This window comes from Spermophilus citellus (assembly GCF_964194105.1).
Source record: "Spermophilus citellus genome assembly, chromosome: 4".
Classification (NCBI taxonomy): Eukaryota; Metazoa; Chordata; class Mammalia; order Rodentia; family Sciuridae; genus Spermophilus; species Spermophilus citellus.
In genome coordinates this window covers 205,751,859-205,775,323 of record NC_138185.1, presented here as the reverse complement: position 1 = coordinate 205,775,323, position 23,465 = coordinate 205,751,859, and the positions used below count along the sequence as shown (strand labels likewise).

The 23,465-nt window shown below is 35.1% G+C and overlaps 2 protein-coding genes and 1 pseudogene across 3 annotated transcripts in view; all 3 read left to right on the top strand.

Annotated features, from left to right (window-relative positions):
* The window catches only part of LOC308648301 (high mobility group protein B1-like), a 311,195-nt pseudogene that overhangs the window by 74,219 nt on the left and 213,511 nt on the right, over positions 1-23,465 (top strand). The window lies entirely within an intron of this gene.
* Positions 1-23,465, top strand: part of STON2 (stonin 2) — a 1,178,066-nt gene that overhangs the window by 953,419 nt on the left and 201,182 nt on the right. The window lies entirely within an intron of this gene.
* Positions 1-23,465, top strand: part of SEL1L (SEL1L adaptor subunit of SYVN1 ubiquitin ligase) — a 57,934-nt gene that overhangs the window by 6,755 nt on the left and 27,714 nt on the right. Inside the window, exons 3-8 of the mRNA XM_081291517.1 lie at positions 54-285; positions 17,865-18,032; positions 19,469-19,574; positions 20,399-20,561; positions 22,899-22,952; positions 23,045-23,104. Of these exons, the coding sequence (XP_081147643.1) occupies positions 54-285; positions 17,865-18,032; positions 19,469-19,574; positions 20,399-20,561; positions 22,899-22,952; positions 23,045-23,104 (783 nt within the window). The remainder of the gene's footprint in view (positions 1-53; positions 286-17,864; positions 18,033-19,468; positions 19,575-20,398; positions 20,562-22,898; positions 22,953-23,044; positions 23,105-23,465) is intronic.

Sequence of the window (23,465 nt, the reverse complement as noted above, 5' to 3'; positions counted from 1 at the left end):
GGCTAGAGGGAGTCTTGGTTCTGTTGATAACTAAAAATACTTTATATTCTCAGAATTCTTTACCATCAGATGAGTCAGTAAAGGACCATACCACCACAGGCAGAGTAGTTGCTGGTCAGATATTTCTTGATTCAGAAGAATCAGAATTGGAATCCCATATTCCAGAAGAGGAAGACAGCCTCAAGAACCAGGAAGGGGAAAGTGTCACAGAAGAAATCAGCTTTCTAGAATCTCCAAATCCAGAAAACAAGGACCATGAAGAGCCAAAGAAAGTACGGAAACCAGGTAGTCGGGATGTTTTTTTTTTTGCTTTTGCTTTATTTCGGAAAGAGATAACTGAAGTTTTAAAATTAGTGAGTGTAGAAAAATGCTGAAGAAGTCTGATTTTGTTAATTATTAACCGCATGTAAAAGTATAGTTTTATGGCATTTTCTAGATTTTAATATATTAGTTATTCACTTAACAGATTTGACCTATGTTACATGAACTGAATTCAATAGAGGAAATTCCATATGATTTATATTTATATTCTAAAATTTATTTTTTGTATACCAAAAATAATAATTTAAAATTATCAGGGTGGAACACAAAATAGAATAGAGAACTGTCTATCATACTACATCAGCTTTTTTCAGAATTGTTAGAATAACTAGGTATTTTGTATTAGATATTTATAACTCTCCAGTTGAAGCTTTTATAAACATGTAAACTACAATCTGCTTTTTTCTCCTTTTTGACACTTCCTTTAAATTTAAAATTTTCTTTGTGTGAGCTAAATGCCTGTTCTTCTAAACAATTTTCTGCTTTGCCTTATCCTTCCAGCCTTCTTTCATTTAGTTTATTATTTCAGAAATCACCACCATAGCCATTTATTATTTCATTGTTAACCACTCTCAGGAACTGATCTAGATTTGAACTTTTAAAAATTTAAATTCATTTTTTATCTACAAATGTACCTACTCATGAGTAGAAAAAACCATCTTTAAAAAAATTTTAAATATTTTAATTCCATCAACTAGAAATAACAGCTATTAACATTTTGAAGCATACACTTATGGGTTGTTTTTTATAGTTATATGAATACTTTTTAAGAAAACTAAATTTGGGGCTTGGGTCGTAGTTCAGTGGTAGAGCGTTTGCCTAGCACATGGGAGACCATGGGTTCAAACCTCAGCACCACATAAAAATAAATAAAATGAAAGATATTGTGTCCATCTACAACTAAAAAAAGAAAACTAAATTTGGCTAAAATGTATATACTATTTTATGGCCTGCAATTTGTACTTAACTGCTTGCCATGAACATTTTCCCATGTTATTGGTCATTTACAATTGGATGGTTAATAGCTATTAAAAAATATATAAATTTACCATAGCTTAGAAATAGGTTGTGTACTGTGAGATCATTTTAAATTTATTTTTGTGCATATCATATTCTTAGAATCTTTTTTTTTTTTTTTTTTTTTTTTTTTTTGTACTGAGGATTGAACCCAGGGGTGCCCTACCATTGAACCAGTCCTTTTATTTTGAGACAGAGTCTCACTAAGTTGCCCAGGCTGGCCTTAAACTTGGAATTCTCGTGCCTCAGCCTCCTGAATAGCTGGGATTTAGGTGTGTGCTACCACACTAGGCTTTCTTAGAATTCTTAAAAATAAATTTTGCTGGGTTAAATGTAAATCAAGAAAATATATATGATACATAATTATTAAATTACTTTTCAAAAAAAGAATCCTGTTCACTTCCTTTGAGACTAACATTTTTCTCATTCCTCAACCAAATATGAATTACTATTTTAAACTTTTGCCAAGTATTAGTTTAATTCATTTCTTTTTATTTTTTATTAGGAAGAGTTTTAAATACGCACAGAAGTGGAGGGTATAATGACCCCCTCATACCTATCTGTCGCCCAGCTTCAGCGTCTGTCAACATTCTGCTGCTCTAGTTTCATCTTTTCACCCCATATACCCTTGCATTTTTTTTCTTTTCTAGAGAATTTTAAAGCAGATTCCACATGTTCTTTTACTGTTGTATGTATCTCTAAAAGTAAGATTTTTTTTCTAACAAAACCATAAAATTAGTTTTTATCCTTTATCACCTAATACCCAGACTGTTCAATTTTCCCTCTTGTTTCAGATGTTTTCTTATAATTGATTTGTTTGAATCAGTATCCAGGCTAAGAGCTTAAGTTTCTCATAATCTATAACAGTGTCCTGCCCTTCTTTTTAAGTGTCATTTTATTTGTTAAAAAAATAGTGTCTTTTATGCTATATGATTTCCCACATTATGGTTCTAGCATGTTGTATCCTTGTATTGTTATTTTAGTTTATTCTACTATTTGCTATATATTCTAAAAACTGTAAGTTAGCTCTAGAGGCTTGGATATGTTTGGTTCTGCTTTTTATTACAGGTATACTGCATTACATTGGGAGGCATATAATAGTATCTAATTGTTCCACTTTTAGTGATATTAAGTTTCATCAGTGAGATCAGTTGGCATTAGCTTGATCTAGCCATACCACCTTTTCTCTTTGACCTTTTGCCTAGAAGGCCACCATTTGTGTTTGTTTTCTGGATCCTGTCTTTCATTTTGGGTTACAAACCAGTGATACTCTCTACCATTCCTTCTGGATTTGTTACTTGGGATTCTTTTATAGAGAACTTTCCCTTTTCAGGTAATTGGGGCCAGCAGGATAAATTGTTGATTATTTTCCCTTGAAATGTTTTCAAGTAATAATTTGATTCCCTCCAACAGAGACCAAAGATGTGTGGGGTTTTTTTTTCTTTTTGTTTCATTTTTATATTGTTTGTTGCTTTGCTTTGTTTTTGAGCATTGTCGGGGACATAGGGGAAAACAGATAATAAAAAACAAAGTGTGTTTTTCTATACTCATTAAACACTTCTCATACCAGATATGTGGCAATATTTCTGCACATATCAACCAGGCATTTGACAGCAAACTTCCCATTGGACACCATCTGGGTGTCCTCTCGTTTAACTCAGTCTACCTGGAGCTAGCATCAGATCCCACAGATTGAGAGCTGAGTCCATAAGAGTATTTCCCTCCTCCCACTTCACATGCCAGTTGCAAGCCTTAAGTTGTTGTGCCTGAGCTGATTAGCAGTCGTAAACTGGAATTCCCATGATCTCCTCTTTGGGTTCAGGTAATTTACTAGAGCAGCTGAAAGAATGCAGAAAAACACATTTACCCATTTATCATAAAGGATCTTATAAAGGATATGGATGAAGAGCACAAATAGACATGATGCAAAAAGTGAGTAATAAAAGAAAACACAGCTTTCCTACCCTCTCTAGGTGTGCTCTCCACTAGGAACTTATGTGTGTTCAACAATCCAGAAGCTTTCAGAACTCAGTCTTTTGAGGTTTTTGTGGAAGATTCATTATGTAAGCATGGGTGATAACTCATTTTCCACTCATTTATGTGTAGCTCAATCTTCAGCCCCTCTGAAGGGTGGGACTTAAAATTCTAACCCTCTAATCACATGGTTCCCCTGGCAATAAGCTCTCATAAATGTCCAGGAGCCCCCAAGCCTCCATTCATCTCTTTAGCATACAGAAGATACTTTATCAAACCAGAGATTCTGAGGGTTTTAGGAACTGTGTGAGGAAACTGAGAGGATTGCCAAACATACATTTCAAAATATCACAAGGATCATTACAAATTCATAGATTTTTATGTATTTATGTTTCACCATATTATAGTCATTCTTTTTGTTGCTCAAATCATCCCATGTTTGGCCTTTGGGAATCATTTTAAATTTATTCCTTTGTTCTTTTGACTTTCATAACTTTTTCACAACTTTTTAACTTTCTTAACTTTTTTTTTCAGGCAGGCCAAGAAGTCTCCAACTCATCTTAATACATTTCCAAACCCAGAAATTAATATCAGTGTTTCTCCAAGGAACCTGAGTTATTTTCATGAGTTATATTTCACAGTTTAGGCCTCAAAAGATGTGTATGTCCACTAAGTTTTGGTAGATAGTGTTAGGAAATATTCACACTAATACTTCCAATTTAAATTAAACATTATTGGTGAGATGATAGAAAGGGTTGGGTTGACAAATTGAACTGAGAACAGTAAGAGCTCTTATCTTTGAATATTTTCAAAAAAGATAATTGTCACAAGACAAAGCAAAGAGAAGTTCATGACTGCCAGAGCTGTGCCCATATGCTTTCTTGCCTCGATTTAGGATGAGCTGTGGCCCAGGTTTTAACATATAAGACCTCTAAGTGATGCATGTGGAATATCATTTCTACAAAAGGGCTATTTTAATTATGAGACATCTGTAGTATGTTCTTGATAATTGTGTAATTTTTTACATTTTCTGGGTAGTTATGTCTGTAGTATACCTCCCAGGATCATGCATAATAAGCAATCTAGATAGACCAAATCTATCCGGCTAAAGCATTCAGTAACTAAGCATTGTTCCTGTAGTACTTTTAATGTGCTTGCCAGAATGTGTCTCATTAGCATGTTTCTAAGGTAATTTGGTCAAGTCATCTCTATTTCTTGAGCCAGTAAGAGGACAGAACAGATTGCAGAACTACCACTAGCTTTTCTGTCATTCCAGACCTCTATTTGTTTCCTTTTATGTTTGTGTTAGTTTTTGTTGGTGCTGGAATTCTTAGTACCTGATGACATCAATGTTATATTGCTTTGTCCTAATCTATATGTATGTATAGTTTCAAACTAACAGCAACAACCTTACCACTGACCATGGGGCCACTGAAAGCAGTCTGAGATTTCTTTATATTTTTTTGTCCTTAGTACATGTTTTAGTAGGGATTTATAAGTGTTTTAAAATCACTTGAGTAATTCTTTGTTATACCAACAACTTGACAAATGTTTAGATGTGTTTTCATTTGTTTTAGTCTTCATTAATGACAGAGATTCATTTTAATTTCTTCTTAGTATATGAAAAGGCTTATATTCTTTTTAAAAAAAAAATTTTTTTAGTTGTAGTTGAACACAATACCTTTATTTATTTATTTTTATGTGGTGCTGAGGATTAAACCCAGTGTCTTACACATGCTAGGCGAGTGCTCTACCACTGAGCCACAACCCCAGCCCAAGGCTTTTATTCTTATACATATATAATAGATTATTTATGCATGGCTTTGTGTGTATGCAATTCAGAATGCTTTAGAATTGGGTTATATGACAATTACTTCTAAACTTGCTGTTTTTGTCAGCCCCTCATTTAGTTGCTGTCATTATTAAGCTTACTGAAACCCAAGTTTGACCCGTTACAATCAGTCATAACCTCTCCATCTGCCTTATGAGATGAAGTGCAACTCCTTAGCATGATTCACAGAGTCTTAAAAGTCTGACATATCAGTTGCCTTCTGTAAACTCATCTGCAGCTCTTTCCCCAAGCATCCTTTCTCAATAGGACTAAACCCCTCACTGTTCCTTACCTACACCCTTCAGTTTATGCCTTGGGCCTTTGTTCAGGTTCTCTCCCCTGTGCTTAAAATGCCTTCCTCACTCCTTAAACAAATCCATCTACCAAATTTCTGCTCATCCTTAAAGATAAACTTATATTTCCCCTTTCTAAAATAGTTCCTGAACTACCAAGGGATGACTGAAGAGTTTCTGGATATGAGAGCTTCCTGTCTGGCCTCCCTGCTTTCACTCTTTCAGATCCCTGACTGCAGCTGCACTGATCCTTCTTTCTGCTCAAAAACCTCCCGTGGCTTCCTGTCATACGCAGAATCCAAACTTACCTTTACTACCTTTACATGATAAGACCCTTCCTCTGTCCAGCTTTATTTGCATGACTCCAGCCACACTTGCCTTTTTACTGTTTCTTGAACATCTTACACTTATTTTCAACTGTATTAGAGATCCCTAAGACCACAGCCACAGACTCAGTAATTCACAATAAAGACTCAAAGCACTCAGTGTGTAGTTGTAGTCACAGCTGTGATTTGTTACAGGAAAAGAAACAAAATCAGCCAAGGAAAAGGTGCATAGGGTGAAGTCTGGGGAAAACTGGACGCAAGCTTTCAAGAGTCCTCTCCCAGTAGAATCACACAGGATGTGCTTAATTTCCCCAGCAAAAGTTGCAGTAACACATGTTAGATATTTTCTATCAGGGAAGCTCATTGGAGATCCAGTACCTGGAGTTTTTCTTGAGGACAAGTTAAATTGGCACCTTCTACCTGGCATATGCCAAAAATTTCGGACTCTCAGAAGGAAAGCAGGTGTTCAGCATAAGCCTTACTGTTTGTACAGTTTGGGTGAGTCATTCTTATCAATTAGAATGGTGGGAACTCACCAGAACTCTAATTTCACAGATTAGAAAGGCAACCCTTATAAGTAGGCCTTTTCAAGGATAGAAGTTTAGACCTGGTACTTTAACTCTTCTCTGCCTGGTCTGCCCCTTGATCACTGACCAAGGTGTCTTTACAGCAAACTTATTCTCAGTAAGTCCCAGGCAGTAGTGAGGCCAACCTTCTGTATTGATTTCAGTTATGCCCTTTAGTCCTCTACTTAGCTGGCTAAGTCCTGTACTTAGCCAGTTGAAACAAATCCTGTTAATTGTAATATGTCTATCTTAGAAAGCCAGATGGCTTCCTCCTCAAGTTTCTGTATTAATCCTTCTTTAACCTGTCCCAGAGCATCAGTTCAGGCACAGCATGACTGGTAGCCAGTGAGGTGAGGCTGACCTGAAAGCCTTCCAAGACTGAGGCAGTGTTAGGAGTTCAGTCCCACAGGGTACCTGTGTTAACCCTGGAAACAATGAGTTTACAATTGTTGGGCACCTCAAGCAAGACATACATTAGGCTACAATGTGGCTTCCCACCTTGGGCAGCTTATCCTAGGCTTCGTACTCCAGCCCAAATAATTAGTCCAGTCCCTGGTTTCACAGGGACTGCCAGTAGATTCCACTTGTTTTGCTGTGACCTAATTTATCTAACTCATGAGTCTCGACCACAGCTGCATATTGTCTTCATGAAAAGTGCAAGGGCTGGGACACCTTCTATTTTTCATAGTCAGCCCTGTCAGGTATAATCATAGATTCCAAGGTGTGAATTCAGTCACTTTCCCAACAGTTTGGAAAGACACACAGAGTTTTCCTTTAGGAAGCAGTAGAAACTTCTGGAATAGTTTTGAAAAACAAAAATCACTAATGCTATCTTACCTCCTTCTTGTTTCCCCAGATCAGGGGCTTCAGTTTATATTCCTCAGTTGTTACAAAATCAGTGTTTCTATTAAGAGATCATAATTTACATTTTTTCGGTCTTCCCCTAATCTCATCCATAACTTTTGTCAGAGAAGCAGGTGTACTAGAAGGACAAAAACATCTTCAGAGAAAAGCATTTTTATACAATGTTGCCAGAAAGTTGATGTTCAGAAATTTTTCAAAGCAAAATTTTGAATTTGCAAAACATTCAGAATGGGTTTACATCATATCCTCACACCCCTTTCATCCTTATCATTTGTCCAAGGAGCAGCCTAGAAAAGAACAGTTCCTTTCAAAGGACAACCATACTTAATAAATCAGATTTCATGGAAGGGTGTGGAGCAGGAAGGAGTGAGGGAAGCTGTGTTGTGTGTTAGTCCATTTTTGTAACTTCAGCTAATAAGGAAAACAAATACAAGAGTCAGCAACAGTGAGACATGCTTTGAGAGGGAGTCAGATTGACCTCTTCAGAGTAGAGGATTTCTGTAATGGACATTCTCCCAACTTGGAACTTTTGGCAGTAATCACATGTTCAGAATGCCATCAGTCTCAATATCAGAAATACGTAGCCAGTCTGCAGCTGAATTTCAACTGGTCCCTTCAGAGAACAAGCTTTTTCTGTGGGCATTTTTATATGACTCAGACAGTCCCGCCAAGCAAAAAGAGAAGTGTCCTAAATGAACAGAGTTGCAGATTCTGAGTTCTCTTCATTGAGCCTATGCTTGCATTCAGCTCATCCTGAGGCTGATAGCTTACACCAGGCAGTTTAGGTCAGGTTTTAGATCTGGAAATTAAGGTCAATCAATTCAGGATTAAAAAAAAAAGCCAACTTTTCTTCAGTCGTAACAGAGGTGAAATGCTCCAGAGCCAGGAAGTTCAGTTGATAAGCAGGCTTTTCTGGGCTCCTTTGTCTAGTCAATCTTTTTTTTTTTTAATATTTATTTTTTAGTTGGACACAATATCTTTATTTTATTTATTTATTTTTATGTGGTGCTGAGGATCAAACCCAGGGCCTCGCACATGCTAGGCGAATGCTCTACCACTGAGCCACAATCACAGCCCCTGTCTAGTCAATCTTAAAGAGTCCAAATTGTCCCACTCAAAAATATACTCATCAGGCTGGAAAATCATCAGCCTTTAAACATCATACCTCAACTCTCACCAGAATTCATCAGGAAATTAAAACCAGTTTTTGAAAACTCCAAAAGTATATCTTCATTTATAGAGCATCTCTTCTTCTTGTTATCTCCCTATTTCCAGACACTTCAATAAGGAAAAATCCAAATTCCATAGCAGAATGATCAGCTACAGAGACTATTCTGTTTCTAGTACTCAGAGCTTAACAACACAGCCACTGATGGCAGAAAGCAAGGAATTTATGTCCCACTGACACATTTCTTTTTTTGTCACTTCCCTTGAGGACTCCTCTAGTATTTATGAAATCATAAATGTTTAACATTTTAATTTTTATCTTATATCCAGATATATAAACCACTAAAAATATCCATTTTTTCCCTTCTTATACAGTTTACTCAACCTCTGAGTAGTCACTTCAGCATTTGCTACCTTAACCTTATAGCTGCCAGAGACAGGCTGCAGTGCAGTGGAGGGAGGGAGGCTACAACAGCAACAGCAGCAGCTAGGCTGGAAAAAGCTGCTGGAGTGTTTCCTCCTCCCACTTTCCCCAACCCCACCCCTGTTTAACTAAAATTTTGCCTCAGCCCTGCACTTGATGTTTCTCCCCCTACTAAAAGAGAAGGATGCAAAATTTTAACATTTAGGCCTACCCTGGGGAACTTTAGGGTCCTTTTTCCTCCATTGGAGGGAAGATAAAAACCAAAGACATCACACATCACCTGGGCTACTCTGCTTTTCCCCTCAGTTTAACTGTGGGGCCGTGGGGCCTTGGGGCTAACAGCAGCCAAAGCAAACTAACCTTTCTGAAGTTGGTTCTGTCATTTTCAGATCCCACACGTACTTTTACCTCTGATAACAGCCAGCCACTCAGCTACAACCTCGTATCATAGTTGACTCTAGCCACCCGGACACTGGAGAATCATTACATGCCATCCTTTATCCTTCCTCTTTCAAAACATATTTTCACCATAGTTCAGTGAGTCTGGGTCATGATCAAATCCCACTTCTGTTGGTAGCTGTACCTTGGGTACCCAAGACCATCCCAAGGTTTGATAATTTGCTAGAACGAAATAGGATTTGATTATTATTGGGTTTTTTGTTGTTGTTGTTCCACGTTATTTTTTATTTTTTATTTGTTCTTTCTAGATATACAAGACAAAAGAGTGTATTTTAACATATTACACATACATGTAATATAACTTCCCATTCTTGTGGTTGTACATGATGTGGAGTTAAACTGGTCATGTATTCACATAGGAAAGTTATGTCCAATTCATTCTACTGTCTTTTGATTATGATTTATTATAGTAAAAGTATGCAAAGAAAAATCAGCATAGGAAAAAGATACATGAGGCAGAAACAGGTATTGAACATAAACTGCACATTTATACAAGCAATTTAGGCACAGTAAGTAACTTTCATAAGTTAGAATGGTAGGAACTCTCCCAAATTCTTAAATTCCCAGACACCATCCAAGGGCCTACCATATAAGCAGGCTTTTCAAAGGATAATAGACCTCTGTGTTAGCTATTTTCATAACAATTAACATTTGTTGAAAATGAACGAATAGCCATCAAGAGAGGATTGATTACATTGTGGTATTCCCTGCTATAGAGTACTTGTAGCCATTTTAAAAAGAACATGGTTGGTTACAAATAAAGTTCATCAAACAGAGGCAGAAATCAAGGTTTATTTGGCTTGCAAAAACAAAGCTCCCTAAGTAGGCAATAGGTAGATGTTTAGGGGCTTTTGCCATCAGGAGGTCCAGCTCTCTTTCTCCCTTGTTCAGCCTCCTTAGTAGATTGACTTCATCCCCATGTTTATTCCACATGGTCAGTCCTAATAGTAGCTGCACCTATAGGTCCTAGATCCTTAGGAATGCCTGAATTAGAAAAGCAAAAGCCCTGCAGAAACACTAGTAGAACTCTGCCATATCTGTCCTTTCGGTCTCTGGAAGAATGTCAGTGATACAGTAAGTAAAAACATCATATTGTAAAACAATTCCCTGCTATATTTGAAACTGGAATGTCCCACAAAAAGCAATGCAACAGTATTCAGAGGTGAAAAGATTGGATTGTAAGGGCTCTGGCTTCATCAGTGAATTAATCCATTTGATGGATTAATCATTTGAATGGACTTACTGGGAAATGAAGAAAATGATAGGGAGGCGGGAGCAAGAAGTAGGTCACTTGGGTTTTGGCCTTAGGGACTGCATCAGTCTCTAGAGTCCCCTGCCCCCACTTCGTAGCTGCCATGAACTGATACAGCTTTCCTCTCCCATGCCCTTTCGTCATGATGTTTCTTCAGTGAAGTTGGCACCATTAACTGGGACCTTTGACACTACAAGCCAAAATAAGTCTTACCTCCTCCAAGTTGTTCATGTCAGGTATTTTGGTCACAGCAGCAAAAAGCTGATAAACACATTCACTTAGTATGATCCTGTATTATTAGAATTCTTTAGAGAAACAGAACCACAGGCAGTCTGCTAACATATCTCTTGTTCTGGAGAGGTTGGTCTTTGTTCCAATTAGTACTTATTGATTAGATAAGGTTGACCCACATTACAGAGGGTAATCTACTTTACTCAGAGTCCACCAATTTAAATATTTTCTCATTGAGCACAGGGTGCACACCTGTAATCCAGGGTCTTGGGGGCTGAGGCAGGACAAGTGCAAGTATGAGGACAACTTCAGCAGTTGAGCAAAGCCCTAAGCAACTTAGCAAGACTTTGTCTTAAAAAAAGGCTGGGGATATAGCTCTATGGCAAAGTACCCCTGGATTATATCCTTAGTACCACAAAGTATTAAAATGAAATAAATGTTAATCACACCCAAGTGTCACCTTCCAGAAACATTGAGAATAATATTTGACCAAATATCTGGGCATCATGATTTGATTCATTAAGACACAAAATAAAACATCACAGATCCTTTATATGAAAAAAAGGCCCCTTTTTTTTTTCGTGTTTACGCATGAAAACAGTCCAAAATTTATTTTCTGTTAACTATCCTTACCTGTGGAGAAAAAGAATTTGAAGTGGTAGATAAAGATGACTGATTTTTCTTTAATTTGTGCTATTTCTGCTATCCTTTAATAAAGCCTTCCACTCTACACTCTACACTTTAATTTGGTACACATTTCTGTTAGGATTATCTCCTAAAATAAACACATTATCTTTATAGTTTTAAAAACTAAAAAAAAAGAATAATTAAATAGAATAACCAGCATCATGAAATATTTCAGTGGCACAAAGAGAATTGAATTTAAACTTAACTAAATCGGGTTCCAAAGGAAGCAAGTTGGTTGAGTAACAGAATGGCATTGTTACCGCTGTTTACCAGTGACAAGAAACAATAATGCTGAAGTATAACACCAGAGAAGCTCGCTAAGGCAAGTGTAGAGTGGAAAGTGGAAGCTTTATTAAAGGACAGCAGAAAAGACCTCCCTGGAGGAAGAAGGGGACCCAAAATCCATGGAAGGGGGAGGTCTTCTCTTTTTTATAGCTAAGGTCTTCTTTTAGTCCTTCCACATTCCTGTCCTTTGTTTCCCTCAATCCTGCAGTGATTGAGGGAAGGCCAAAAGGTGGGAGATAGGTGGACCGGAGGAGTAATCTGTGCAGGAAGGGTTTGATTAGTGTCTCTCTGTTTGCTGGGAGCTGCTACTTTCAGTTCCTTAGGATGGGTTTGGGCCTAGGGGACATTAACATTTCAATTTCCCCAATTGCTGTTCTGGTTTCCTGAACTCCATTTGATAATGGTCTCCATTTTCTTTATCTTACTGGATATTAGACCTGATTTACCTAACTACACTAACTACCTATCTTTAAATCTGGCTTCAGCATGTCTACCTTTTGCTTAGTAGGGATGGCAGGAAAAGAATGACCTTTCACCTAATAAGCAAAAAAAAAAAAAAAAGGTTGAAGAGAAGGGAAGCATAGGCTGGGCCTGCAGGGGGTCCAGGCTTTAATAGAAAAGACTTTGACTTTTGTTTGCTTTTATAAGAAATTATTTGTGCAAGAAAACTCTTTTAGAAAATCATTCTTAAGGAAAACCAAGGCATGCTCACTCCCACCAGGGCCTCTGAAATTTAAATTACCTGTCAAGCCAATGTGTAGAGAAACTCATTGTTCTTAAATAACATTTTTCCCCCCCAACAAGTTTTACTCTGTATGGCTTTGGGCTATGTTGTCATCTGATTGTTATGAAGTTTGTCACTTTGTACTGGGTATTGGGCCAGTACTTGTTTCTATTTCCATTTTTAAATGATCAGTTTCTTTTCATACAGAGTTGAGGTTTTTATGAACTCTGATGTTTTGTTCATATGCCACATCATAGTTCATTTTTCTACTGAAAAATACATTTTCATCTATAAAGCAATGACTCCCTTAATGTAGCGTGTTTGTTTACAAATATAGTTTTTCAACTGTGTTTAGCAGTTCACAACTTTACAGGCAAAGTAATCTGCCTGTAACATTGGTATTTTCCCCTAAGTATTACTAGGACAGATTCCCAGGCAACAATAATACTGCTTCATTTGGCCTAGACCATTTGCTTTATTTTCATTCATTCATTCATTTATTTTTAAATTTTTTACATTGACAGATAATATTGTATGCTTTGTTATGTATAACAATGTTTTGAAGTACCCATAACATTGTGGAATGGTGAAATCTAGCTAATTTTTAACCAGGGCTTTGCCTCACATTGTCATTTTTATGATAAGAGCACACATCCCTCAAACATTTTTCAAAATAATAATATATCATTGATCATAGTCTTCTTGATGTACTTTGTACATCATATACAATAGATTTCTTGAAATTTATCCTCCTATCTAACTATAATTATATATCCTTTGACCTTTCCCCCACCACCCCAATCACAACCACCCTGGCCTCTTGCAGCCACCATTCATTCTCCTCTCTACTTAAGAGATCAGCATTTTAGATTCCACATGAGTGAGATCATGCTGCCCCATTTACTTTAAATCAAGTATGACAACTGTGATTTCCCTTAAATCATCTACACAGGTGTTTTGTTTCAGTACTCTGGGGATGTATGTGTGTGTGTGTGTATGAGATGATCAGTTTGTTGATGGAGCTTTTATCTTGATGTTTTAATAAAATTGGTAAACACTTTTACAATTGTCTTGAGATTTGTAACTTTTAACACAAACTATTTTCTAGTTATATTTGACTACAAATACATTTGAATTAGATGCTACTGACTACTATGTTTTTTAAAAATTATATATAATTTAAATATATACATATGTGTGTGTATATATATATATTACACACACACACACACACACACACACATATATATATATATATATATATATATATATATATATATATATATATATATATTAGTTGTGGGTAGACACAATACCTTTATTTTTATGTGGTGCTGAGGATCGAGCCTCATGTGTGCTAGGTGAGCGCTCTACTATTGAGCCACAACCACAGCCCCACTACTATGTTTTAATGAATGAGATTGCCTCAAACAAGCAGCATGAATAGTTCATTTTCTTCTATTTAACAGAACACTGATCTAAACTTATAGATACAATATCAATCTTTAATAACACTGTGAATGTTCTCAAAGTGGGAACTTTGCAAAGTAAATTTCTTGTGTTTATTCATATAGATCAAATTAACTTTTAGGGTTTGCTGTGTTTTGATTTTACAATAAAAAATGAGGACAGGGTATGTTTATATTCCCCAGACATTTAAATCAATATATATAACAACAATCTAGCCACATTTATATTTTTCTCTCAAAATTATTTCCTTCAGCATTCAAACATGCTATGTTTTACATTAAAATAAAAAACCTGTACCCTTCCAGGTACCACCCTATTTCTCTACTCCCTTGATAGCATAATTTCTTGAGAGAGTGGTCTGTAATCACTGATTTCACTTCCTGTATTCCTATTCTCTAATCCAGTTCTAAGAGGTGTTAGTCCCCTCCCAGACCACTAAATCATCCCTTCACCAGTCACGTTGTAATTGGTGGATACCTGGTCATTTCTTGGTCCTCATCTTAGTAATGCCTTACCACTATTTGTTCCCATCTCTGAAGATCCTTTCTTTACTTTACTTAGCTGCTGATTCCTTTATCTGCCTAATATTGAAACATGAGACTCGGGATTCAGCCTTCTGTCCTTTTACCTGTCTACACTACTCTCTAGTTATCTTTAATTCCCTCAGTGTTGATAATACCCACATTTCTATTTAGAGCTGTGCCAAAGTTGATGTGACCAATCTCCTCTATTAGTAGACCTTTGAGGTTTTTTTTTTTAAGGTTGATTTTTTTAAATTGAATTGATGACTCATTTAACAGTGGAGTTTTATGAATGCTTCTATGTTGTGGAATTTCTTTTCTTTTTATTTATTCTTTCTAGATGCATGTGACAGTAGAGTATATTTTGACATACTATATATACATAGTAAGAAGAACTTGTTTCAATTAGGATCCCATTATTATTGTTGTATAAGATGTGGAGTTACATTGGTTGTGTATTCATATATAAGGATAGGAAAAATTCTGTATTTTCTGTTCTCATCCTCCCACCCTTCCCTTTATTTCCTTTTCTCTGGTTCAATGAACTTCTAATTTTCTATTCAGTCTTATATTTTTAAAATTACAATACTGTACAGATCTCTCTTACATGTAATCTCTTTGAATACTTGTGGGAGCTTTCTGTAAGTAATGATCCTAAAAGTAGGAAAACTGCATCTAAAGATATGAATCTTTCAAATCCTAAAAAGTATGACTAACTGTCCCTTCTAGAGAAGTTGTGCTAATTTATGTACCTGGACAGCTGAGTGTTTTCAGTTTTGTTTTGTTTTTGTTTTTTGTTGTTATTGTTTTACTTTTTTAAGCTTGCTTGCTTGCTTTCTTTTAGTACTGGGGATTGAACCCTGGAGAGCTTAACCACTGAAGCACATCCCTAGCCCTTTTTTTTTTTTTTTTTTTTCAGTGATGAGACAGGGTGTCACTAAGTTGCTCAGGGCCTTACTAAGTTGTTGAGGCTGGCTTTGAACTTGCAATACTCAGTCTCCCAATTTGCTGAGATTTTTACAGGTGTGCACCACCATTCCTGTGCACAGGAATACCATCTTGCATAATTTTAATTGAATTTGCAAGAGCAGATTTCTACTAGTTTAAATATAAAGCAATACAATAATTTCTTATGTGCCACAAATTAAGGATCTTACTCTTTTTTTAATATTTGATTTATTTCTTATTATTGATTTTATTATTTTTTAAATACATGACAACAGTGGAATGCATTATAATCCTTATTACACATATAGAGCACAATTTTTTGTATCTCTGTATATAAAGTATGTTCACTTCAATTTATGCCATTATACATATACTTTTTTGTATTACAATTCTTAATACACATATATACCACAATTTTTCATATCTCTGTTTGTATGTAAGGTATGTTGACACCCAATTCAAGTTTTCATACATGTACTTTGTATAATGATGACCATCACATTCCACCATCCTTGCTAATCCCCTTCCCCCAGAATCTTACTCTTAATGTTAAATAGATTGTGATACTGTCATTATCATAGACCCAAAATATGATTTCTTATCTAGAAAATCTGAAGTTTTACACAAAACTACAGAACTTACTTAATGACATATTTTCCCCTTTCATTTTAAGTGTCAGATTTGGTTGCTAGCCATCACTATTTTAAATTGCATAGATAACCAACTTCATCATACCAAAAGAGTGAATACCTTGTTTCTAAAACTGATAATTATTCTTGTACAGGTTTTTAAAAGAATAGCTTTGAAATCATTGCAGACTCTCTCCATGGAAAAAAATTAATAGTGAAATTAACACTATTGTGAGGAATTTTTACTTGAGATAAGTGATTTGAAATTAGGACATCCCAGTCAGTAACTTCAAAATTTTTAAGACAAGTTTAAAATTTTTTAAGCTGCATGTAGTGGCACATGCCTGTAATCCCAGCTACTTATGAGGCTGAAGTAGGAAGATCACACATTTAAGGTCAGCCTGGGCAACTTAGCAAGACCCTGTTTCAAAATAAAATTTTAAAAGGGCTAGTGATATTGTTCATTAGTAGGGTACCCCATAACCCTGGGTTCAATCCCCAGTACCAAAAAAAAAAAAAAAAAAAAAAAAAAAGTAGTAACAGTTTCCATATTGTAATTTTGCTTGGAGAATTAGCTTAGAGACTCAACATTCTCTTTCTAGTAATTTGCTAATAAACACATTATTTTAACAACTTTCAGTTTTGATTATATTGAAGCAGGTGCATCCTGGAGGTTCTTTCTGCTTCAGCTAGTGATGAATCAGCAGTAGGCTAAAACCTATTGTTGCCAAAATCTTTTTGTCTAATTTTTGCTGTACAGTTTTATCACATGAAATAATTATTTCATACAAAAGTATAAGCTTGGTGAACTAGAATTTCTATAATAAGCTATTTGTTTTTTAAGACAAAATTTTCTATTATAGAAAAAAATAAATGTTCTTTTAAACCATCATATGCTATTTGATTTGAAATTCAGTTTACAAGCTGCAGTTCTACAGATTCTGTCTTTCCAAAGCAGATTTGGATCTAGTAGCAATGCATAGGAATGCCCTTTTCAGAAATCTGTATTCAGAATGACTTCTCACAGATTGTTGCTAAAGGATAATTTGCCTGTTCATTCCATTAGAGATAATTTCTTTAAAACATGGACAGATCAAAAGTGAAGAAGTAATTTGCCTCTGGTCAGTGATTACTAGGATGATGAATGACATCTGCATGGTGATAAACCATTTGAAATTCATTTTATGTTTCATAACTTACTGAAAATATTTTTTAAATTACTATGTTAGGACATGCTCTTTTTTACAGTAGAAAGGAAAGAGGGATGCTTTCCAATCTTTCAGAGCAAGAGTGCTAAGAATAACAATAGCAGCTGTGATCTCTTGAATTCTTATTACCTTAAATGAGAGGCATCATGTAAAAAATTTAGTGGGAGCTAGATTATGGTTTAAAAAAAAAAAAAAAAACTCTGAACATATGGTAAGTGCTCTACCAAAATGTTGTGGGATCACAGACAAGTATGTGAGTGATTAACTTGCATTGGGGAGCATTTTCCTTGTATAATTTTATATTATTAAAGAAATGTTCATGATACTCAGAAAAAAAGGAGTTCTACTGAGCAGTGTAATTTTTTTCAGTTGTATTTTGCCTAATTTTTGCTCACTTGTTGGGCAGGAGTTTTATGGCACACTTTTCTAAGGTTTTATCTCAAAAGTTTAAGCTAGATCTAAATGTGAGTTGTCAGCTAATCATGTTCATTGTGTTGACTCAACCTCAGGCCCTAATCAAAATCAGCACTGGTCTATTATGTTCCCCTTTACCATTCATATATCATGTATCTTCACCTTCAAATTCTAAGAACTGAAAGCAACAGTATTGAATCCATGAATATCAAAGTTGTAGTTCATATTTTGATTTTATTTCTTTTCTTTCCAGCCTTGACTGCCATTGAAGGCACAGCACATGGGGAGCCTTGCCATTTCCCTTTTCTTTTCCTGGATAAAGAATATGAAGAATGTACATCAGATGGAAGGGAAGATGGCAGACTATGGTGTGCAACAACCTATGACTACAAGACAGATGAGAAGTGGGGCTTTTGTGAAAGTAAGTATTGCTCAACAGGAGGCATGTGCACATTGCTTTATGTTTAGGGCAACATCTTGAAGGCCTGTCTGTAGCCATTCTTTTCTTTTCTACCTTGGTCAGAAATGGCCAGCTGACCTGTTACAGCCTTAATGAATGGACTTCAGAACTATAAGCATGTGCTGCCTTTATTTTCAGATTACCACTCAGAAAGCTTATTACAGTCATGTCTTATGAAAAGGTTTTTAGTTTGTGTGCACAGGTAGTTCCATAAATACTTCAGGTAGGTTGCTGCATTAATAAACACAAAACATTTTTGGCAATAAAGGAAATAGACTGTTATGATGACAGTTAATAGTGATTAGAAGAAAACTAATCCTTTTAAATATTTTGAGTGGAGTATTCTCTGCCAAGATAACATTTGACAGTATATTAATCATACTAAGTATAAATAAATGTTATTATAAAGGGGCCAACCTCTACAGGCAAGCTATATTTTCAGAGGAACTTTCTAACAGAAAATCTTGAGCAGAACCACTTTTAATACCAACTAACATTTTTAACATAAAGATTCTGATATAATATTTGTGTATTCCTAGGAAACAACATCAAATATAGTGCATCTTTGGGTATAGACCAGTATGACTGGGAACTCCAGTTTAATACATCAGATTTTTCTATAGTACAAGAATTAATTTCTATTTGTTTAAATATCTTAATGAAGTATATGTCTTGATTATCTATATTTTACAGTAGCAAAATAATTTTTGAAAATTGTAATTAAACAATTCTGTGATTTTCAGTGTTTTAGTAGAGAATATGAAAAGATTAAGGAACTTGAACATTAAATTTGGATCTGTACTTAATAAAAATCTAATTTTTCTAATTTTTCTTATTACAATACTTGTCTTTATAAAATATAGATTTCAGATAAGGCCTAAGGCCTATTATCCTTTGAGTACAACAATTTTTTTTTTTTTTTTTTTTAGTTGTAGATGGACACAAGACCTTTATTTATTTTTATGTGGTACTAAGGATCCAACCAAGTGCCTCAGACATGCAGGGCAAGCACTCTGCCACTGAGCCATAATCCCAGCCCACAACTAAAGCTTTTTTTTTTGACAAGTGTTGTTATCTAGTATCTTTTTGTTTTTATTTTAGCTGGCCTTAGAATATAATCTGAAATCTTCATTGAGTTATATATAAAATGTCAGCATTAATAACAGAATGTACACTTGAAAAGCAGCTTAGTAATGCTTTCTCTAAAAGAAAGTGATTTTTCAATGGATTTTGTAGTTTTTAAGTCATGTCAGTAAAGTCCACTCACACTTAAAACTAGTAAAAGATCATTTGTTGTGTTTGTATGACCTTCCCAAAGAAATAATAAATTCCTATATTTGATAAATAATTGGTATAGCATTAAAATCCATTTAAATGCATGTGACATTTTATTTTAGCTGAAGAAGAGGCTGCTAAGAGACGGCAAATGCAGGAAGCAGAAACGATGTATCTGACTGGAATGAAAATCCTCAACGGAAGCAATAAAAAAAGCCAAAAACGAGAGTAGGTAGCACTGTCAAGTCCATTTTTCTCCAGGAAAGCTATAATTGAGAAAAGTAGCCAAGTGCTTTTTTATAAAAACTGTATTGCCAGAGACCGAGATTTCTTAAGTTCCCAGAAATGACATGATTCATACACATTCATATTATGACTTTTATCAGATTTTAGTTTGTTTATGTAAAAAGATTTTAAGCATTGATCAAAGGAATGAACAATGAGAACAGTGGAAATAACTGACTAAGGTTGTAAATAGTTTCTAAGAACCAAGAGTGCATATAATATTCAGGATTCAACATGACTTAAAACTAACAAAAGGAATTGTCATCAGGTATATTGTTTGTTTTTTGGTTTTGCTTTGGAATTTTCAACTGCAGTTAAATAATTTGCATTTTGAAAGAATATAAAAGAAGTAATTACATGCTAACATTTTTGCTTTTCATTTTTGCTGATTGTTGTAGCCTGTGCAGAGTCAAAAAGAAAATTGCAATTGCTATTATTGTATCGTTTATTGAACATTATCACATTACAATTCTTATTGCAAACTTTTGTAATAGATGTTTTAATAGATGTTTCTATAATTATTGTTAGTGTGATTAGACTATTCCAAGATACTCGGGTAATAGGGAGAACTGGTACCTTGTCAAAATATCCAGAAAGTTTTCTACATATATAAATAGCATGATTTATTAGAAATAATATCAGGAAATTTTGTATCATAAAATGACATTATTTATACTTCATTTTAATAGATTTTGTAAAAAAAAAAAAACTTTTAATAGCAGTTCCAAAACACTGCTAATTTGTTTTTTACTTGCTTATATTTAAAGAGCATATAGGTATCTTCAAAAGGCAGCAAGTATGAACCATACCAAGGCCTTGGAGAGAGTGTCATATGCTCTTTTGTTTGGTGATCACATAACACAGAATATCCAGGCAGCTAGAGAAATGTTTGAAAAGCTGACTGAGGAAGGCTCTCCCAAAGGACAAACTGTGAGTGCACTTTCAATGAAGAATCTCTCTGCACACAGCATTTGTTAATTTTAACAATAGTTTACCCTCTATACCCTGATGTATTTTAACAAGACTGAAAGACAACTTTAAATACAAGTTTTTTGGCAGATTATTTCACCTATCTTATGTATTACTTTTCCTTAGAGTGAGAATACTTATGATCAGTAAATGTGTTTTTGAGATTACATCTTGCCACAATGACATTTGTAGTTTTTCCAAATTAGGTCTCAGACAATGAAACATATAGGTTATTCTTTTCATCTGAAACTACTTACCCTTGCATTTTCACCAAAGTTACAAAACTAAGAAAGTTAACATTACTTATGTACCACCGAGACCTGAGCATACTGTGTTAGGAGTAGGGACAGTTTTATGCAGAATGTCCTACATCTGCATCTTAATAGTGTTCTTTTATTTCTGCATCCCCTATATTTCCTATAAATTGGATATTATAGCTAAAGGCTGATTAATTCAAGTAAAATGTTTTTGGCTAAACAACATTGTAGAGGATGTTCTATATTCAGATTGCATTACATCAGTTGATAATATAATATGTGTTAATGTTATCAATTATAACATTAGTAATGCTAAGATTAACATCTGGGTTTAGAAGGCCATCACAGTTATTTAAACGTCTTTTTAACTCAGATTTATGCAACTGTGGGATTTGTCTAAAGATAAACCAAAATGTCTAATCACAGAATAAGTCTTATTTCAGACTATTTAAACAATAACAGGAAATGTAATCATTATTTTCTATATATATCTTAATACCTAATGCATCTGTAGCTCTTTCTAATTCTCAGTTTTAGTTTAAAAAAGGTTATATTTTGATTTTTCCCCTTTATTTCAAAGCCTTTTTTCCCTTTATTAAACTAGTTTTTATAATATCATACATATATTACATATATTTTGTCTTTAGAGGCATTCTGTTCTCAAGAATGGATTTACTTATAAAGCAACATTTTACTCTAATAATTGAACCCTACAATGACACAACAGTTGATACATTGCAAAGCATTCTTTCCATGGTAAATTCTAGGTGATGTAACTTGCAAAGCTCCAAAATCATAGTGGCTTGACACTACCAAGAGTTGTTTCTTGCTCACACCATGTTTAATAGAACTCCTACTTGCATCACTCTCTTCCAAATGATGACTCTTGGTCATAGGCTATTTCCATCCTGTAGTTTCACCATCAGGATCATGGGTTTCCAAGCCATCATGAAGGAGAAAGAGATGGGAGGATCTCTGGAATGCTTTTAAGGGCCAGTCCTAAAAATAGTTTCCATTCCTTCCTGCCACGTCCCAGGTCCTACCTAACTATACAAGAGGCTGGGAAATATAGAGGAGCTTATGGATTTTGATGAGCAGTAGCATTCCCTGCCGCACTTGCATTATAACTTTCATATCATGAAGGATGATCCATAGAAGGCAAAGAGTAGAACTTTACCAATGCATTGTGTTTGGTGGTTTTTCTTAGAAAATGGTAATATACTCTACCATTGCAGAGTGATGTTTCTCCATTGACCCTTTGCTGTCTTTTTACTCCTAGGATAGTTTTATCTTGGTAATCCCTTGTCCACGTTCATAGAATATCTCACTCCATAGAGAGAGATGTATGTTGATGTAACAACATGAACATTGTTTTGTCTTCATGATGGCTCTTCATGAAGATGAAGGAGAATTATTCAAACTAAATTCTGACTTGTTTAAAGTTACACTGAATCGTGTCGTTTAAAATCCTGAATACAAGCTGGACACAATGGTGCATGCCTGTAATCCCAGCATCTTGGGAGGCTGAGGCAGGAATGTTGTGAGTTCAAAGCCAGCCTCAGCAATAGCAAGGCACTAAGCAACTCAGTGAGACCCTGTCTCCAAGTGAAATACAAAATAGGGCTGGGGATGTGGCTCAGGGGCACTCATCCTGTAGCTTCACCATTAGGATCATGGGTTTCCGAGCCATCCTGGAGGGGAAAGAGATGAGAAAATCTCTGGAATGCTTTTAAGGGCCAGTCCTAAAAACATCCCCAGCCCTATTTTGTATTTTACTTGGAGACAGGGTCTCACTGAGTTGTTTACTGCCTTGCTGTTGCTGAGGCTGGCTTTGAACTCATGACATTCGTGTCTCATTTTTAACCAAAAAAAAATCCTGAATACGTATCTGAGGCTCTTTAATTTCATTTTTATGAATACTTGCATTCAATTTGTTTAGCATTTAAAGACTCTTGCATTTTTTCATAGTGCATAGAATTGTGTCTGTCTTGGATAAGTTTTCACCAAAGAAAGAATTCTTATTTCCATCATTTTATTTCAGGCTCTTGGCTTTCTCTATGCCTCTGGACTTGGTGTTAATTCAAGTCAGGCAAAGGTAACACTATTTAAACTTTATTGTATATTATAATTTGAAGTGAATAAACATATGCCTATATTCAGTCAAGTGTTATTTTTGTTCTTTCATAGGCTCTTGTATATTATACATTCGGTGCTCTTGGCGGCAATCTAATAGCCCACATGGTTTTGGTAAGTAATGACTTTAGTAGAAGGCTAGTAGTGGTTTACAGTGGCCAAACTTTTCCATCTTCAAGACTGAGATTTACTTTAAACCATATATTCTGTTAAACATCCTTCATTTTCTTGTTAATGAAGATAACAAATGTAATCTCCATATGGATGAAAATTTGTCTGAGTTGCAATTGTCAGAATAATTTTTAGATTGGTTTATTGTAGATTTTACATTTAATTTGACCAAGGATTTACTGCACAAAGAACAGTGTCCAATAAAAGACTTAAGAGTATCTCATTGTGTTACCAGAAAGCATTGGTCACTTAAATGACTTAGTGGTAAATATATAATCTTTACACCAAATTCTTTTTCTGCTCA